Source organism: Anas acuta, chromosome 13 (genome assembly GCF_963932015.1).
Source record: "Anas acuta chromosome 13, bAnaAcu1.1, whole genome shotgun sequence".
NCBI lineage: Eukaryota > Metazoa > Chordata > Aves > Anseriformes > Anatidae > Anas > Anas acuta.
The window spans coordinates 12024314-12042883 of NC_088991.1; the positions used below are offsets into that span (position 1 = coordinate 12024314).

An 18570-nucleotide genomic window follows, 5' to 3' on the forward strand; every position below is an offset into this window, starting at 1 on the left:
CAAGTGACATTGATCTTCGAGCTGAATCCTTTTAACCGTGGCTCCATAAATAGTAAAAGCAACAGGCATGCTGCGCATCAGCCTCCCGCAGGGTTAGCTGCCTGGATAACGCTCTCAAAAATCACTTCCCCGCTACATTTAACAAGACACCTCTCCTTGCCTGGCACGGCTGACAGGAGTCAGGGCAGGTCTCCCTCCTGGCGGTGGTTGGCAGCTCTGGGTGAGCCGGGGCTCCTCTCTCCGGGGAAGCAGAGGAAGCATCAATTCTTGCACCATCAGGAAAGCTGCCCCTGCTCCTGGCTTCTCCCACCTGTCCTGACCGGCTAAATCACCACGCGGAGTGGCTGCAGGGACAGCTCCAGCCTGGTTTGCCTCTCACTAAGGCACCGAGCTCGACCCGCAGGACCTTATTTTTGGTGACGGTGTCAGTGGGCAAGCTAGGAAGTGCCAGATCATCCTCCAGCCCAGAGGGAGCCTTACCAAAGGGACTGCCCCTTCTGAACATCCCCCGAACTGGTGTCCCGAACACTCCTCCCACCTCCCAGGCACCACAAGTGGGCAACAGCCCCCTCCTGCATGAGAGCTTGTGAGTTCAAATGCCAGATGTCATTCGCAAGGCTGCAAAAAAGGATTTTGGCTGGATGAGCCCGAGACAGCTCCAGCAATAGCCCCAGCCTCCAGCCAGGACAGGAACTGCGTGGCTGTCTCTTATGAAGCAACCTGAAGGCTGGATGAAGTCCTGTGTGCACAGGTTCACTCAGCCACCAGGTCACCCTCCTTTTTCCAGCTTGCCCAGGGCCGTGGCTCACCCGCTGTAGCCGAGAGGCTCTCGTGCTCGGTCCCGCAGGAGAACAGGAACGAGAGCGGCCCCCAGGCGCAGCACGTGGCACCAGAGCCGGCAGCGAAAACACTGCAGGGCCCTTCAGCTGGAGGCAAGCAGCCCTCACAGGCACCTGCTCCCTGCCAAGAGATAAGGCTGCCTGCGTGCCTGGCACGCCCCTGCCGGACCAGCGCCATTAGGAGCAAGGAGAGAGCGCAATTAGGAGGAAAGAGAGCACAGGGAACAGGCCAGGCAGGTTCCTGAGCCTGCACACAGGCTGCGGGGAGCTCAGCACCAGCCCTGAGCTCATTTTGCAGCACGGGGCACTGACAGCACACCCCGTGCACCTTCGCTGCCACCAGCTCCCTGAGCGCACAGTGTCGTGCCATGGCCTGGGGAGGGGAGAAAGGGCTGGGGGAAGAGGAGACGGCACCGGCTGGGTGCTGCAGCCCTGCCCCGTGCTCAGGGCAGCCCTGCCCTGCTCCTCCCAGTGCCTGCACGGGGAATTCAGCACCGGCAGCCTCTGTGCCAAGGTCAGGCTGCAGCCAAACGCAGCAGGAAGAGCCCCGGGCAGGTACAAAGCACAGTGCACCCAGGTGTCGTGGGCAGCAGGAGGGCCCCTGAGCTGATGGGTCACAGAAACAGGTCACGCTGCCAGCTCCTGCTCCACGCATGGGCACAGCAGAGGCACCTCTTCCACAGGGCCCCAGGGGTGTTTCCCCAAGGTGTCTCCGCTCCGTGGGGCCCACCCTCAGCGCGCACGGCAGCACACACAGGAGGGCCACAGCCCACCACAGCTCCAGGCTCCGAGGATTTTGCCCTGCAGGGACATGATCCTGTCCCCAAAACACAACCTGAGCACCACGGGGTGAGGAGCAGCCCCGGCAGCCGCAGGAAGGAGCTGCACGAGGAGGTGGCGTGCCCGGCTCTGGGCCCCGCTGACGGGGCGCACCGCAGCCTCGCGGGGCTGACTCAAGCAGTTTGGTAGCAGGTCCCGTAATTGATGTCCTGTCCACAACACAGCAGCTCAGCCGGTTTCAGGGAACCTGCGCTCGAAACCACCCCGCCCAGAAGGGCTGGGGCAGCCCTGGCAGCTCTCACACGCTCACGGGGAGCGTGCGGCAGCCGCCGGAGCAGGGCAGAGCCCCGGGCTGGCCTCTGGTGAGCTGGGGGAGCCAGCGAGGTGCTGCCCAGCTCCTGTCTGGCACAAGGCTGTAGATGCCCCCAGAACCACGCAGAGGAACACAGCCATTCTCCCTCCTTGTGTAAAGGGCCCCAGCAAGCAGCAGGCAGCTCTCAAAAGATGTGGGATGCTAAAAAGGAGAGTGAAGGGGGCCTGACAGCAGAGCAGCATTTTTCTGCAGGCCTGCCCTGGCACGTGCAGCAGCTCTCCAGGCAAGGAACAAGAGATTTGCACGCTCATTTCATGCTGGACCCAGCCTCAACCCCTGCTCCATTTATGAGGATGTCACTGCGACAGCGGATCTCGAATCAAGCAAGGCTCTGCAGAGCCTCGTGCAATTGTGAGCTGCGGGAGCCTGCTGCTGCAGTTCTCCCCTGTGCCAGGCTGGGCTCACGCTGGGCATGCCGTCCCCTACCACCCCAAGCCCCTCTGCACAGCACAGCCATGCCACAGGAGATGCAGGCTGAGGCTGAAGCAGCCCCAGCTCTCACCCTCCTCACCACAGGGAAAAAGCAGCGTCCCTTGCTGTTGCCAACCCCCATCCGCAACAGGCTGTGCAAGGTGAGGATTTATGGGATTATTTTAATGAGCAAGTTAAAATCACTTGTTAGCTGTCACCACGCTGACTCTCATTGCAGAAGGCGCTGCAGCAGGCTGGGAGGTGGCAGAAGGCAGGAGCCAGCAGCGAGCACGGGGCCGCGATGGCCAGGACGTGCAGCAGGTACAGAGCCAGCACCGTGCGGCCGCTTAACCCCTGCCTGCTCCGCACCTGGCTCCAACCCAAAAGCACATCTCGGGATCAAAGCAATAATCCTCCTAAGAGCTCAGCTCCCCTCCAGCCAGATTCTGCCGCAGGACCAGCAGGGGAGGAGACAGAGAAGCCAGTTAGAGGGGAGCAGTTAGAGGAGAGCGCGCTGCTGGGGCACAAGCGGGGCTGCTCCGGCTGCTGGAGACCCCAAGAAACCCCAAGCTGGGGGAGCCCCCCACCGGGCTGGGCTGCCCCACAGCTCGTGGGTGGGTGGCAATACCCGGAGGGGCCAGGCACCGCTGCCATCAGGGCCTTAGCCAATTGCTCACACCACTGCCTGCGCCCTCCCTTGGGCCTGCTCTGCTCCTCCAGCCCCTGAGCGCTCACCCTGGGAACAGCACGGCGCAGCTCCCAATGCAGAAGGCATTAAAATGCAGAGCACTCAGCCCTGAAGAACCCCTGCAAGAGCCCCTGCTCCACACTGCAGGCTTTGTGCCTAGTTTGTAGCACTCCCTTCCCTCACCCCGCAGTGGCAGGGGAGCGTGTCCTGCGCAGAGGGGCCGCACAGGCACAAGGATGTGATCCCAGCTGGCGTGGGAGCACCAGCCCAGGGATGCATTGCTCATCTGTAAGGCCGCACTGCCTTTTTCCTTCCTCATTCCCAATTGCCGGGCACACCCAGGGGAACCGCAGACACCTCCTGGAAGGTGCGCTCGTGTCAGCAGCGCTGGGTTTGCTGCGCTTCCCCCAGCAGGCACAGCATTACCCTCGTGTGTGTGTGTGTGCGCTCAGCAATGGGCCTCCCTGCCAGCAGAGCTGTGGCAAAGCAAGAGTGGGTCCCACGCTGAGACACAGCCAGCAGTTCCTCCCTCGGGTGGAAGGTCCACCTCCTCGACCCAAAGCTTGGCACGAGATCAGAAGCGGAAAGCAGCCACAGAGCTGGGAGCTGGCACCGGGTGTTCTGCCCTGCGTGAGATCTCACATGCGTGCAGGGACGAGGGAGGGCCCCTGTAACAGCTCTGCTCGGCTCCAGCAGCATGGGGGTGCAAAGCCAGCCCGGGTTGAACCATCCCACCCCACATATACACCCAGGGGACGCGGTGGGACAACATCCAGCTGCATCCAGCGCTGGCAGCAACGACAGGCAGGGAGATGGGGGAGCCTTACCGGACATAGAGGGATCTCTTCTCGCTTGTCCGGAGCGAGCCAGAGCCAGAGCTCATGCTGCTGTTCATCATCTGCTCTCGCAAGTCGTGGATCTTGGACTCGAAGCGGCTGTACTCTGCGGGGAGACAGAGGGTCAGCACAGGCAGGGGCTGCCTTCAAAACTCCGCCACCACCCCAGCGAGCAGGGCGCACGCAGCACGCCAGGTTAACCCGGTAAGCACTGAGAGGCAACTGCAGCCTGGCCACGGGGCGTGTGGCAGGGGGCAGCAATTGCCTCCCTGCACGAGCTGTGCCCTACGGAGCGAGCCAGAACACAGGGACAGAACAAAACCTCGCAGGGGACCGTCACCTGCTGGCCAAGGCGACGTGGCACAGCCGGAGGGCAGCTGCCCCACGCCATGGGTCCCAGCCCACCAGTGCCTGGCAGCAGAGCCCCACGCACGCAGCAGGCACAGGGGGACGGCTGCCACCCGGCCACCGCTGCCAGCACAGGGCGAGGGCTCCACACACAGCACCACAGCCCCCAACTCGGTGGCAGCCCCCAGCCCGTCCCTGGCTTGGGGTGGGGGACAAAGCACACCCCACAGCCCTAGGAAGCGAGAGGGGGGGATTCACCTGTTGGCACTTACATCCCAGGCAGCACGAGACCCTCCAGGAGCCTGCGGCACCTCCGGCAGCGGCAGGACGGGAGCTGCCACCACCTGCAGCTCCTCCCTCCCTCCCCGACCTTCAGCTGGGTGTAAAGGTCGGCCCCAAAGCGGAGGGCGGAGGCTCCGGCCCCGCGCACCCAGGGCAGAGCAGGGATTGTTTGCTCCCGTGCAGCCAAAGGACAGGCGGTGAGCAACAGAGGTGGCCCTGCTCCCTCCTTCCCGATAGCACCCAGCAAAGGGTGTTTGTCGGTGTGACAGATCAAACAGCCTGCCGGGGAGCACCGGGCACAGACACGTGGGTTACAAAAGCCCCCAGGGTGGCACGAGCCATGTGTGTGCACTGGGGGTGCTGCCCCCAACACCATGCAGATCGTGCAGGGTGCTGCCCAGCCCGCAGAGCTGCATCCCACACGTGCAGGGGGATCACTGCCGAGAAATGCACCGCGGGCTGTTTGAAAGTCAGCCCCTCGCTGTGCACGGAGGGAGCCTGCTCGGCTGTTGTCGGTGGGGTTGGGGTTACGCAACTGTGGCTTGGCATTTCCTGGCTATCTAGCCCTGAAGTGTGCAGCCAGACCCTGCTCGAGACCTCCTTTCTGCACAGAGCTGTCGAATTCTACTCGACAACTACAGGAGGAAAAAAAAAAAAAAAAAAAAAAGATACGCACCAAAAACCCCAACCCGCACATAAAAATTCCACAGCCACGTACAGGAGCCATGCTGCAGCCCCAGCCTCTGAAGCCTGCTCTGCTGGTTTTCTGAAAACCCCAAACCCCAGCATATGCAGCACATGTGAACCTGCCGTTTGGGACAGCTTGACAAGCCATCTGCAAGCAGCCTGCCGCTGCACTACCCTTGGCGGGCGTGCAGCAAGAAGGGGAAAGCAAGCTGGGTTTCCTCCTCTTTGTGGCATCTCGAGCAGCAGCTCTCCTTGTGCTCCCCTTTCCTGCAGCCCCCTCTGTGTGGCTCAGGGGGGGGCTACGCGAAGGCTGTGGCCCCCATCCCCTCCTGGCCCATCTGGCTGATGGATTTGCTGTGCCCCGTGGGAGCTTTGGGAGTGTTGCTCCTACCTGTGCCACCGTTTCACCCCGTAACACCTGCACTGCGCAGAGAAGGAGGCAGGGAGCCCAGGGCAGGAGCAGAAAGGCAGAGATGTGCTCGGAGGCATGTTAAAATTTCATGGACAACGCTCCCTGGCTGCAAGTTCCTACTCGGGGTGTGTGATCCCAGCAGCTTCTCGCTCTGTAAGGGTCGTGGCTGTGCTCAGGGCGCTGCTGAGCCACTGGGGTTTGTCCTATGGGATGTTAGAGATGGGGCTGCCGCCTCCCCAGCTGCGTGTTAAAGGTTTTCCCTCTGAGAAGCAAGGGTTGGTGGGGTTGGTGCTGCAGATCCCAACCAGCACAGGCTGGCTGCAGCTTACCGGGACAAAGGGAGTCCCCGTGCAGCAGCCCCCAGACATCAGGAGGCAGGGGCAGCCTTACAGCCAGCACAGGCAGACGCACAACGAGGGCAACGCTTATTCCAGTAGAAAATAAAATTATCACACCAAAGCAGCACTTCACACACCCCTAACTGCGCCCAGAGCTGTACTGATGCAGCACCCAACAGACAGAAGGGAGCTGAAGCCTGAGCTAAGCCCTGCTGGCAACCTCTCGCCCTGCGCCAGGGAGGATCGCAGCACCCCCAGCACGGCTCAGGGGCACGACCTGCGCCGAGGAACCGATGTCCTGGAGCTCTGCAGGAGCGTGGAGCAGAGCTGGGCTTCTTGGCACGCCGCCGGGCCCCACGCCTCATTTGTTACGGGGCTCCAGAGCAGCGAGGAAACTGCGACAGCAAGCACGGAGCTGCTCACTGTGCGTGCTGCGCTTGGCAGCGGCTGCTTTGCACAGGTTTAACCCCAGAGGAGCTCGGGCTCCGTGCCAGCTCCCAGCACGGGCAAGCCACCGCTCTGCCTGCACTGCGGCCACGTCCCCCCCCTCAGCCAGCACCTCCCCACGCGCTGCCCTGCTCGCTGCTGGGCCACCTCGTCCTTTCCCTAAGTGCCACCCCAGCTGCTGGCTCAACAGCGGAGCCGGAGGGGAGCGGGGGCAGCTGTGGGCACCCCGTGCCCGGGGCAGAGCCACTCCGGGCACCCTCACCTTGCTGCACGGGCACTCCCAGGCGGTGCGGGAGGCTGAGCGCTGCACGGAGCGAGCCCAGATGTCTCCTTGCAGGGTTCGGCTCTGCCAGCAGCGGGGTGGCAGGGTGCCACCGCTGCGGGACGGAAGGGAAGCAGGGCGAGGCGAGAGGTGCCAGCCAAGCAGCAGCTCGGCAGCGCTGGGCGGAGGAGGAACAGCCAGCTGCAAAAGCAACGCCGGAGCCTCCCTGTGAGCACAGGGGAGGCAGGGTTACCCCAGGAGCGAGCATAGGATGTGCTCGGCTGCAACCGGGCCCCCCTTATCTGCGTGCTGGAACAGCCTCCTCGACAATTATTGGCAGGTAACCTCCAGCGAGCAGCACTTCTGTCTCTGTGCACTGGCTCATATCCACCTTGCCTCTGCATCCTGGAAGGAGAGCTGCCGCGCGGCACAAACTCGCCCGGGAAAGCTGCCCGCTGCACAGCAGGGAGGTGAGCGCCAGGAGCTCTTACTAATCCCCACCTCCCCGGCACTCCCACAGCAGCCGGGCGCTGGACGTGTTCGGGACACACTTATCAAGATCGAAAATATGCAACAGGTGAACTCGCGCCTCTCGTTTCAAGTGCCACCGCCTTGCTGCTGCTGCAAGAGGTCCCGCTGTGGGAGCCTGACGCCAGGAGGAGCAGCGCTTTGTTATTTCCACCTAGCGAGGTGGTGAAGCAACGCCCTGAGCCCTTGTGGCCCTTCCTCAGAGCTGGTCCCATGCAGGTGCTCCTGGAGAGGGGCTGAGCCCGCAGGGCACAGAGCAGCCCCCCCGTGGCCCCAATGCCCTCCCAGAGGAACCTTTGGCCTCTGCATTCTTCCGCGAGAAAGCCCGAAGGGATTTCAGCTGCCCAGGTTTCAAAGCATTGGGATTAGACATCCACAGGGCCATTGTCTGCCGCTCTCCCTGCCTCTCCACCCTCGCAGTGGAAAACGCATCCTGTTTTCAATAGCGCTGGCTTCAGCTCCACACGGGCTAATGCTCGCTGTGATCCCCCGGCTCATTTCCCTGCAGAGCTGCTGTTTCTATGGCAAACAAGCCCAGCAAATGGAGCCGGCACACGGCAGCGGAGCCAGAGCGCGATGGAGCCGCTCCCTCCCAACCTGCTCGCTGCTGCAGCACCGGCAATTGTGCTTTTTCCTTGTGTCCAGAGCACAAAGGGAGAAAGTGCAGTGAGAGTGCGGGGAGCCGCATCAGAGAGTGATCCCTGAGCATGCACAAAGCCCGGTGCACGTGCACTGCTTTAGGCACACAAACGCCTGCCTGGCTCAGGCTGGATCCGGCCATCAGCAGATCCCGGGGACCTTTCAGCCTCAGGCTCCAGCCTGGCGCCTGTCACACACGAGATCTGCAATCTGCTCCATCGCTCCTCTTCAGCCAAGCGTTTTACTGCCCTGAGTCCACGCACCTTGGAGCTGGGGGGGTCAAAGTACAAACACCGCCCAGGCACAGAGAGCACGGGCCCAGGGCACGCCGTGCTGCTCGCTCAGATGAGTGGCACCGAGCACAGAGGTGCCAAAAGCTTGGCAACTCCTGGAAGTCGCTGCGAGGTCTCAGCAGCTCCCTTTTAGCAGCCAGCTCGGAGGAACGCCACCGCTCCAGTTTTTGCGTTTTAAAGCGAAGGAAAATCAAAGCCGCGCTCCACGGGGCTTCAGGAGGTGTAATTGCCAAACCTGAGCGCTTGTGATAACAGCGGACAAAGTTCACGGGGAGAAACGCTGCGAGGAAAGAGCTCTTCCAAACAGCTCAGAGGCAGCAGCACACGGAGCAGCCTCCTTGCAAGACAGCTTGGGGCTGCGCCAGGCACAGGCGCTCAGGAGAGAGGCAGGACCGTGACTCCTGCCGTCCTTCCCTGGCTCTGTCTTTGCTCTCCTCCACTCCCAACCGCTCCCGGGACCCCACCGGGCGGGCAGCTAATCCACGAGGCTTATGCGAGCGGCCTCGCTGCTGCCTCGAAGCCGCACGGAGGTTAGCCCCTAGAGCAGAGCACAACTTGAGCACGTGTGCGTTCATCCAGCACCCTGTGCCAGCCCTGCTCCTGCTCACACACAGCACACAGACAAAGGGCAGCTCTCCACGCACGGATCCGCTCCTCACAGCCCCTCCTGACGGGCCCTCAGGACCTGCCTTTGGCTGGCAACACCTCATGCCCTGTTTTCAGGCTGGGTTTGCTGCAGCCAGGCTCACGCTTTGCTTTGCATTGCTATAGGTGTGATTCCCTTCTGCACAAGCAGGTCATGATTTTGGGAAGCCAGCACAGCCAGCACGCTCACTGGAGCCACTGCTCCCCTTGGGGCACCCACAACCCAGCCCTCACCCTTCCACCAGCACAGCCCCGTGCCCTGCATGGGCAATGCAACCACTTGGCACCACGCACCCCACCCCTCAGGGGGATGCCGGCCCCACCAGCCCCTTCCCCGCAGGGCTTGGGGTGCCCAACACAGCCCCGGGGGGCCCCCAGCTGAGGCTCGAGCAACACCCGGGGGGCTCCCAGCGACCTGTGCCCGGGACACCCAGCACCCCCCCGTGTCCCCCCCGTGCCGGAGCTCACGGCACAAGCGGCACCGGGGACACGAGAGCCGGGAGCGCTTCCTGGAAGCGAGGAGGAGGGGAAAAAAAAAAACCCCGAGCAGCCCAAGCGCTCCCCCGGCGGTGCTCCCGGCCCCGCTCCCTTCCTGCCCGGCGGGATGCGGAAGCGGGGCCGGGCGGGGGCAGCGGGGGGCGGCCGGAGCCCGGCCCGGCGGCGGCGGCAGCGCTGGGGGCCGCTCTTTGTCTGCCGCGGGCGGCGGGGACCGGCGGGGGGCGGCCCCCAGGGGGTCCCCGCCCCGGGAAGGAGCCCCCCGGGCCCGGCTGTGCCCGGGATACGGGGGCGGGGGCGGGGGGGGGGCCGGGGACCGGGCCCGTGCTCACCTGCGGCCGGCGCGGAGGGCGGGAGGGAGGCGGCGTTGGCGGCGCCCCGGCAGCAGCCCCGGAGCCGCCCGGGCCGCACACACAAAGCCGCGCAGGCACCGCCGGCGGGACGGCGGGGACACGCCCCCTCCCGCCGCGCCGCCCAATCGGAGCCCGCGCTTCCCGCCTCGCCCCGCCCCCCGGCTCCGCTCCCAGCCAATCCACGCCCACTCCCTCCCCGGGCCCGGCGCGCCACTCACGACCACGCCCCGTTCATTTACACAGACCACGCCCCCCTCATTTGCATATGGCGCGCCGCCCCGTCCCGGTGCCGGTGCCGGTACCTTCGGGCCGGTACTGCGCGATGATGGTCACCGACTGCCCCGCCCGCTTCAGCGCCGCCGCTGCCTGCTCGTGGGTGGCGTTGCGCAGGTTGACGCCGTTCACCTGCCGGGACAGCACGGCTCCGTCACACCGGGACAGCCGCTGCACCGCCATGTGCCTGCGGGACCACCACCCCGCCCGGTACCCACACACCCTGTACCCACACCCCCAGTACTGACACCCCCTGTACCAATAACCCCAGTACTGACATCCCCAGTACCCACACACCCAGTACCAGCACCCTCAGTACCCACACCTCCAGTACCAATAACCCCAGTATCGACACCCTCAGTACCAATACCCCCAGTACCCACACACCCTGTACCCACACCCCCAGTACCAATAACCCCAGTATCAACACCCCCAGTACCCACACCCCCAGTACTGACACTCCCAGTACCAATACTCCCAGTATCGACACCCCCAGTACCAACACCTGTAGTACCAATAACCCCAGTACCAATACCCCCAGTACCCACACCCCCAGTACCCACACACCCAGTACCAATAACCCCAGCACCCACACCCCCAGTACTGACACCCCCAGTACCAATACTCCCAGTATCGACGCCCCCAGTACCAATAACCCCAGTACTGACACCCCCAGTACTGACACCCCCAGTATCGACACCCCCAGTACCAATACTTCCAGTATCGACGCCCCCAGTACCAATAACCCCAGTACTGACACCCCCAGTACTGACACCCCCAGTATCGACACCCCCAGTACCATCACCCCCAGTACCAACACCCCCAGTACCAATACCCCCAGTACCCACACCCCCAGTACCAATACCCCCAGTACCATCACCCCCAGTACCAATACCCCCAGTACTAACACCCCCAGTACCAATACCCCAGTACCAACAGCCCCTGAACCAATAGCCCCAGTACCCACACCCCCAGTACCAATACCCCCGGTAGTGACACCCCCAGTACTAGCACCCCCAGTACCGACACCCCAGCCAGCACAGAACCGGGGCTGCCCACCCCACCAGCCTCTGCTCCATGCCAGGACCACACCGGGCAGGGAACCACAGGGCCCTGCACCCAGGGGCCACGGCCACACCAGCACTAAGGGATGGATGGTGCTGTACCACGTCCCCGCAGCCCCGGTACCCCCAGACACGGGTCTGCCCCCAGGTGGGTGCCCGGTGCCCGTCCCTCCCCGCCAGGCCAACTCACCGAGAGGATGCGGTCTCCCCTCCGCAGCTCCCCGCTGAGGTCGGCAGGGCCTCCGGCCAGGATGAAGGACACGAAGATGCCCTCTCCATCTTCCCCCCCGACGATGTTGAAGCCCAGGCCGGTGGAGCCTTTGTGCAGGATGATTTTCCGGGGCTCTCTGGAGGGACAGACAAGGGACATGGGGATGTCAGGGTGAGGAGAAACACCGTGGGTGATGGGGCCAGGAGCCGGGGCAGGAGAGGTGCACCACACAACTGGGGCTCAGTGACATGAGGCAGAGCACACACAGGGACAGAGCATCAGCCAGGGGCATCATGCACAGCAAGGAGGCACCAGGAGCCCAGGCACTGGGGACGGTGCCAGGACAGGGGAATCGCAGCCCCCCGCACCCTGCACGGCCCTCATGCCCGCAGCCGCACAGACACACACGGCGCAGCCCCGCATGGCTCAGCGGCGGCACACCAGCAGCCCTGAATTTTTCAACGATGACTTAATTCTTCTGCAGTTCAAACAATAGGCAGGCACAGGCAGAAAGACTGCCTGGCATCGCAAAAATCCAGCGCCGATTTTTCAGCTAGGAAAAAAATAAGTGCGATAGGAACGGCGGCAGCTCCCAGCTCAAGGGCTGCGTTCAAAGCACAAGGAACAAGTGACGCCAGCGAGCGCACCGTGGCAAAAATGCACGGACCAACAGCAATTGCCAGCCGACGTGGCATCGGGACCATCGGCGCGTCGGCTCGGTGACCAGCATGGATGGGCTGGATATGGGGTAGGTGCCGCAAGGCCAGGGAGCTCAGCATCCTCGCCCACCCACGTCCTCTGGGACGTGGTAGAAGTGGTGCCAGTGCCTCAGGCAGCACCGTGGCACTCGCAGTGGATCCTACAATGCTGGCAGCCCCGTGCTGAGGGAAGGCTGGGGCAGGGGGCTGCTCCCCGGGCTGCTGCGGCAGGTAGGAAGATGTGGACACCCAGGGGAATAACGCTTGGCTCAGCAGCCAGCACGAAGGCCTGCAGCCCGGCAGCGTTCTCCCAGGTGATTCTCGCAAGAAAATGTCTTCATCATCCCCCCCGGCCAGCCCGGAGCATCAGTGCCGTCACCTGGGCTGACGGGGGAAGGTTTTGGTGCTCTCAGCACTGCAGGCGGCAGGATTTGCCTCCAGGGACCCAAGCCAGCACCCCAGGAACCTTCCCTCCCGTTTGGGGAGTCCCGATGGGCTGAATGTCACTCAGACAGCTCGGGCTGCCACCTTATAAGGAGCAAGGGCAGCAGGAGACAGACAGACAGACAGACAGACAGACGGGAAGGACACCCAGCCCTGCCTGACCCTCCCGGCTGTGAGCAGCTCCTCTCCCCGTGCCGCGTTCCCTCCCGGTACCTCTGCTCGCACTTGGTCCCGTGGCCCCGCTGCTGCCTGGCAGGGGACGGGGGCGGCTGTCCCCGGTAGGACATGGAGGAGGAGACGTTGACGGTGAACATCGCGGCGTGGTGGGGCCGGGGGGCAGGAACACCCCGAGCTCTGCACCCTGCGCTGGTTCTCGCTGCCTCCCGCCTGGCACGGCAGCGGGGCACTTGGCTTCCCGGTCCCATCCCCACACCCTGGGTTTTTTTAGAAGCACGACAGGGATGCAGGCTTTGGCGCCTGCTAGACCCAGTGGGCTTAACCCCTTCCTGCCCCCCTGGAGCCTGCTCCTCTGCCCCCGGAGTGCTGGTGGGGAGGCTGTGGGGCCAGGCAGGTGTAGGGGGCTGCCAGGGGCAGGGAGGGCTGCAGCTGGTTGTCCCTCTGCAGCAAATCCTTGCCTGGGGCTAGAGATTTTCCTGAGGCAGAAATAGGTCAGGTTTCTGGGTCTGCAAGCCCGTGCTTCCAACCAGCCGATGAACTCGCTCTGCCCCTTGCTTTTTGCTGCTGCCCTTGAGGAAGCATCCCCAGCATGGATGAAGACAGATGGTAGAGAGGCACCACAAGAACCAAGGAGAGGAAATAAAGCCCCAGGCAGGTAAGTCGCTTATCCCAGGTCTCAGTCACGGTGCGCACTCCAGGCATGCTGAGCGGGACGATGTTCCTGCAGACGGATCCCACGCTGGACACTGTGGCACTGACACCTTGACCTGGGCACACAGTGGGGCTGTGCCAGCTCTGCATATCCATGGTGCAGCTCATGGGGAAGCAGCTGCTCTGCTCCCAGGTACTGCAGGACACGAGGGTCACTGGGGACATCGTGTGAGGAGCGGCTGAGGTCCCTGGGTTCGTTCAGCCCCGAGCAGAGCAGGCTGAGGGGAGGCCTCAAGGCAGCCTCAGGAGGGGAGCGGAGGGGCAGGCGCTGAGCTCTGCTTTCGGGGGACAGCGACAGGACCTGAGGGAACGGCATGGAGCTGGGACAGGGGAGGGTCAGGCTGGGGGTTAGGGAAAGGTTCTGCACCCAGAGGGTGGTCGGGCACTGGGACAGGCTCCCCAGGACAGTGGTCACAGCATGGAGTACAAGAAGCATTTGGATAATGCTCTCAGATACACGGTCTGATTTTTGGGTGGTCCTCTGTGGAGCCAGGAGTTGGACTCAATGATCCTCGTGGGTCCCTTCCAATTCAGGATATTCAATGACTCCATGATCCTATGTCCCTGCTTGCAGCAGCACGCGTGCCTGCAGGAGGGGAGGAGGCAGCAGCTGGGGCGCTGGGCTCAACATGCTGTGGTGGGGCCCTCGCAAGGCAGCACCATCCTCTAGCGGCCGCCGGCTCCTGCTGCACCGCAGCCACCGCTGCTGGGTGGTGCCTGGGTCGCAGGATGCTCTCATCCCTCTCCGACCTGCCAGCAAGGCCATCAGCGCGTGTGGGATCCGGGGGGATCAGGGGTCCTTGGAGGAGGGCCAGATGGTGCGGTGGCGCTGGGAATCAGTCACCTTCTGTGGTGCAATACAAACGGAGAAAGCGGAGCTCCTGCAGCACAGCAGCCTCCTCCCCTGGCACCCGGGCAGCTCGTGAATGGCTGCATCCGGAGGGGAAGCAGCGCAGGGACAGGCTGTGGGACCGGTGGTGTCGGTGCCGAGAGCACGCAGGAGATGTGGACCCGGATGGGGCGAGCGCTGCGGAGGTCGTGGTGCACAGCAGGGCCCATGGAGAGGCGAGGAAGGGATGGGGTGGACGTGATGGCAGGGGCTGATGGCAGGGGCTCTCCGAGACGACCTGCCTGATGCCCGATGGCACGTCAGGGTCTTCTGCTCTGGGATCCTTCAGCATCACAGAACGGGACCGTCCCAGCCCGGATGAGGCTGCAGCCTCGCTCATAACCACGGAGCCAACCCTGGTCCTGACCCAAGCATCAGCCCTAAACACGCAGCTGGAGCCCAACGTCCAGCCCTGGATCACTGCTCATCCCAGGGCTTGCAGCACCTGGGCGGAGGACTGGGGTCCCAGGCTTGGGGAGCACGGGGAGAGGAGCTGTACTAGGACCGAGAGCTGTGCCCCCCAGCCCCTCACCCCCTGCACAGCACCCACAAACAGGGGCTGTCAGCCACGGCTGAGGCTCTGCACCCTCTACAGCAGGGTACGGGGATGAGGTGAGGGAGAGAAAGGGAAGGAAGAGAAGGGGCAGGCTCTGGGGATGCCCGTGCCTGGCTCTCACCTGGTGAAGTCGTCGTCCCCAATCATGTGCCGAGGGATGGGCGAGTACCTGGAGGGGGTCACTTGTGGGGGGACGGTGTAGGCAGGTTTGTTCTCCACGCTGCCCAGGTAGCCCAGACTGGAGTTATGGCTTATGTGGTTGTCAGCCAAGGCTGAGAAGGCTGCAGGAGAGGAGATGAGCATCAGGAGCAGAAATCGGCTTCAAGGCGGATGGCAGAGACCAGCCCGGCACCTCCCGCCAGCTCCAGCACATGCTGTCCCCCATCCCTGCTGTGCCATCCCCCCCCCCTGTCCCCGCAGTGCCCCGGGGCTGCCCCACGGGCAGCGTACGTACTGCTGGCGTAGTCGGGGGGCGCGTACATGTCGTTGAGGTGCAGGCTGCCGGGTTTGGCCACCTTCAGGTACACCATGTCCGAGGTGTTCTTCAGGGCGGCCACCGCCTCCTCGTGCCGCACGTCCTGCAGGTTGGTGTTATTCACCTGCCGGGGGGGGCAAAGGGGACGGTGAGATGGTGGCTGTCCCCTCCCGCAGCACCGTCCCAGCAGGGATCCCAGGAAAAGGGACCAGGGATGGGCACCGTGGCACTGCGGGTGCCTGGCTGCCCACCGCAGGCGCGGGGCTTACCGCCAGCAGCCGGTCCCCGATCTGCAGGCGCCCGTCCTTCTGGGCAGCGCCTCCCTCGATGATCTTGGTGATGTAGATGCTGTTGTCCCCGGGGATGTGCTGGTTCCCGATGCCCCCTGCGATGCTGAAGCCCAGTCCTGGGGATGAGCAGGAGGGGAGGAGGGGGTGAGGGACCCTGCTCCCAACCCAACGGGCCCCATTCTCACTTCCCAGCCGCTCTGGGCTTCGCTGTGGGGCTGCCCCACACCCTGTGCCACGTAGCATCCCACCCTGCAACGCTGGGGCGGACACCCAGGGGACACCCCACAGCAGCCCGTGGGACTCACCTTTGGGTCCCTTCATCAGGTTGACCTCCATGATGGTCTCCGGCGGGGGCTGCCGGCGCCGCACCACGAGCCGCACCACGGGGCCCGCTTCCTTCAGAGCCTCCACGGCTTTGCTGTGCACCACCTCGGAGACGTCCACGTCGTTGACTCGCAGCACACAGTCATTCACCCTGCGGGTACAACGTGGCCCTGAGCTCCCAAGAACCGCCAGTCCGTGCTACCACACTCATCTCTGCCACCCTCCTCTGGCTGTGGGGACCCTCATGTGAAGGGGGAACTGTTCGAGCTGGCCAGATCCCACTCTTTGGGACGAGGAGGTTTGCAGGAGTAAAAATGTGGGGTGACAGCGGGGTCCCTCCCCAGGGGGCGGAGGCAAAGGGGGAGGCAGTGAGGCTGGTCCCTGTGCTGTTACCCTACTGGAGAAGGGAGATGGGGGAAGGATGGATCCTGCCCCAGGACGCACAGGGAAGGAGGGGAGCCAGAGCCAGGGAGGGCAGGCAGGATGCTGGTGGCAGGGGGATCCCTGCAGAGGTGACCTGGCCGTGGGTAAGGGGCTGGGAGGGAGCAGGGGTGGGAGCTGACCAGTGGGGCAGACGGAGTCAGGATCCGGGGTGACCCCCCCAGCCCCATACACTCACCCCAAACGTCCGTCCATGGCTGCCGCTCCCCCGGGGATGATTTTGGTGATGAAGATGCCTGGGTCATCTGGAATGTGGGGGTTGTCGATCCCTCCTGCTATGCTGAAGCCGAGGCCGGAGTTACCCTGCGGGAAACCACAGGCGGCGACTGTCCCATGCGGCCACTTCCTCGCTGGCAGCGCCGGTCTGACAGCAGCGAGCCCCCCCTTATAGCATCCCCCCTGCTCCGGGAGGGCAGCGGGTGCGTGGCTGAGGGGAGGCCGGCGCTCGTCAGCCCTGGGTGCTGGGCGCTGAGCACCCAACAGATGGAGCGGGAGCGTGGGAGCCGCCAGGACCTCCCTCACCACCACGTCTCTGCCGAGAGACTGAGGCAGGCAGCGCGCGGGGGGACGAGGGGGTGGTCCTTGGCGGAGAAAACCTCCCCTCGCTGGCGGCTCCCCAGGAGGAGACACCGACGGCACAGCCCGTGCGGAGAAACGGGGCTTGGACCCACCACCAGCATCTGTCCCCTGCGCCCCCTGAGGCTCAAGGTGCCGCTGGCTGGTGGCTCCTGCAGTGCTGCGCTGGGTCTCGACACCATGAAACGAGAGGCTCCCTCCTCAGCCCCGCAGTGCTGGTGCCAAACTCTGCACCAGGGCAGTGGAGGGGGCTGTAGGGATGGAGATGAAGCCTGAAGAGGAAGGAGGGAGCCACGCCGTGCCTCTGTCCTGGCACACTCACTGTGTCCCAGCAGCATCCCACCATCAGCAGGCACTTCTGCCCAGCCCCGCGCTGCCTGCCCCACTCGGGGACCCCGCTCGGTCACACACTTAGGGGCACTGCTTCCCCTGCCGTGCCTGATGCAAGTGGACAATTACTGATTTTTTTTTTCCTGCTCTGCCTTGAAAATCAGATGGCTTGTTGCCTTGTTTTCTCATGCGGAAGAGCTGACACTTAGTCACATCCTACTGTGCCCGCCTCTCACACACAACTGCGCTCAGGCCAAGCACTGCCCCTGCTGCCCAGGGCCCCCGGGGTGCTGCTGCTCACCCACAGGTGATGGGGAGCTCTGGAAGCCCCCTGACGGACCCATGGTCAGGAGGGCTGCACCCACACAAGGACACCAGGAGGTGTGGCTGCCTAAAGTGGACTCCTGACATTGCCTCTGTCCGGCTCTGGAAGGGTGCTCTGTGATGTTGGCTAAGAAATCTGGGAATGATCCAGGAGGGGGTTGGTTTTATTCTGATAAACCAGAAGAAATCAAGTTCAAGAGATTTCTTTGCTGGCATTGGGGCTGCTGGAGACGTGGGGGGCAGCACCTGCCACAGACACGTGCAGTGCCCATCAACCCACTGCCATGCTCCTCTGCGGGCACAGCTCCCTTGGTTATTGCCCCAAAATGCTGCTGCCTTTGCCCTTTACAACAAAGACAGGGATCAATCACAGAGAAGCGATCCTGGGATGTGCTGGGGTTGTCTCTGGGAGCTGAACATCCCAGCAAGGGGACAGTCTCTCACCTGCAGGTGGCAAGGAGCAACTCCTGCAAGGAGATGGGGCCGCAGTGGTCCCACGGGGCCAGGGAAAGGGGACGGACATGGGTCAGGTCTGTGCTGGTCCTGGCACTGCATTTCCCTTGTGGTTTCTGGCTGCCTGGAGCCGGGCAGCAGAGCAGTGAGAGCTGCACAGCAGCCTGACCCTACCAGCCCCAGCCGGCTGTGGGCTGAGGATGCTCTGCAGCATCCCCGAACACGAGGCTTTTGCCTCTACAGAGGGCTCGGAGCAGGCAGCACTCAGCCCAAAAAGGAAGCATCCCCTGGGCTCGTTTCGTCAGGCACGCTGGGGAAGCGGTGGGTGAGGCTGCAGCCCCAGATAACCTTCCGTCCACCCACCTCCGTGATGCAGAGCCGGGGGGAGGAGGGGGATGACTAAAGGCACAGGAGAACGAGTGATGCGTCTTCCCCTGCGCTGCTGGCCAAGCAGCGAGGAGGAGGCCGTCGCCTCGCTCGTGCTGCTGTGCCAGGCGATGGAGGCCCTGCACGGGGTGGGACAGGGCTGCCCCCCGGCACGTAGCAGAGAGCTCATCCCGTGGTGCTGCCTGACCCCGCTGTGCCCACGCCCCGGAGCAAAGCTTGGGGCAGCTTTTCCTGCTCCCTCCCCATCCCTCCTGCGCACAGGGATGCAGCCTCTGCACCACCCGCTGCTCC

General features: G+C 63.8%; 1 protein-coding gene across 9 annotated transcripts in view; it reads right to left on the reverse strand.

Moving 5' to 3' along the window:
* DLG3 (discs large MAGUK scaffold protein 3) overlaps nucleotides 1-18570 on the reverse strand; it is a 71566-nt gene that overhangs the window by 12871 nt on the left and 40125 nt on the right. For 6 of the 9 annotated variants that reach the window (XM_068696766.1, XM_068696765.1, XM_068696764.1 and 3 more), the window contains 8 exons: nucleotides 16388-16512; nucleotides 15750-15919; nucleotides 15424-15560; nucleotides 15134-15278; nucleotides 14801-14960; nucleotides 11184-11340; nucleotides 9959-10061; nucleotides 3919-4033 (listed from right to left, as the gene is read on the reverse strand). In XM_068696766.1, the coding sequence (XP_068552867.1) occupies nucleotides 3919-4033; nucleotides 9959-10061; nucleotides 11184-11340; nucleotides 14801-14960; nucleotides 15134-15278; nucleotides 15424-15560; nucleotides 15750-15919; nucleotides 16388-16512 (1112 nt within the window). Of the gene's footprint in view, nucleotides 1-3918; nucleotides 4034-4533; nucleotides 4681-9635; nucleotides 9763-9958; nucleotides 10062-11183; nucleotides 11341-14800; nucleotides 14961-15133; nucleotides 15279-15423; nucleotides 15561-15749; nucleotides 15920-16387; nucleotides 16513-18570 lie in introns of those variants that run through there. The other 3 variants (XM_068696767.1, XM_068696768.1, XM_068696769.1) reach the window with 3 other exon arrangements.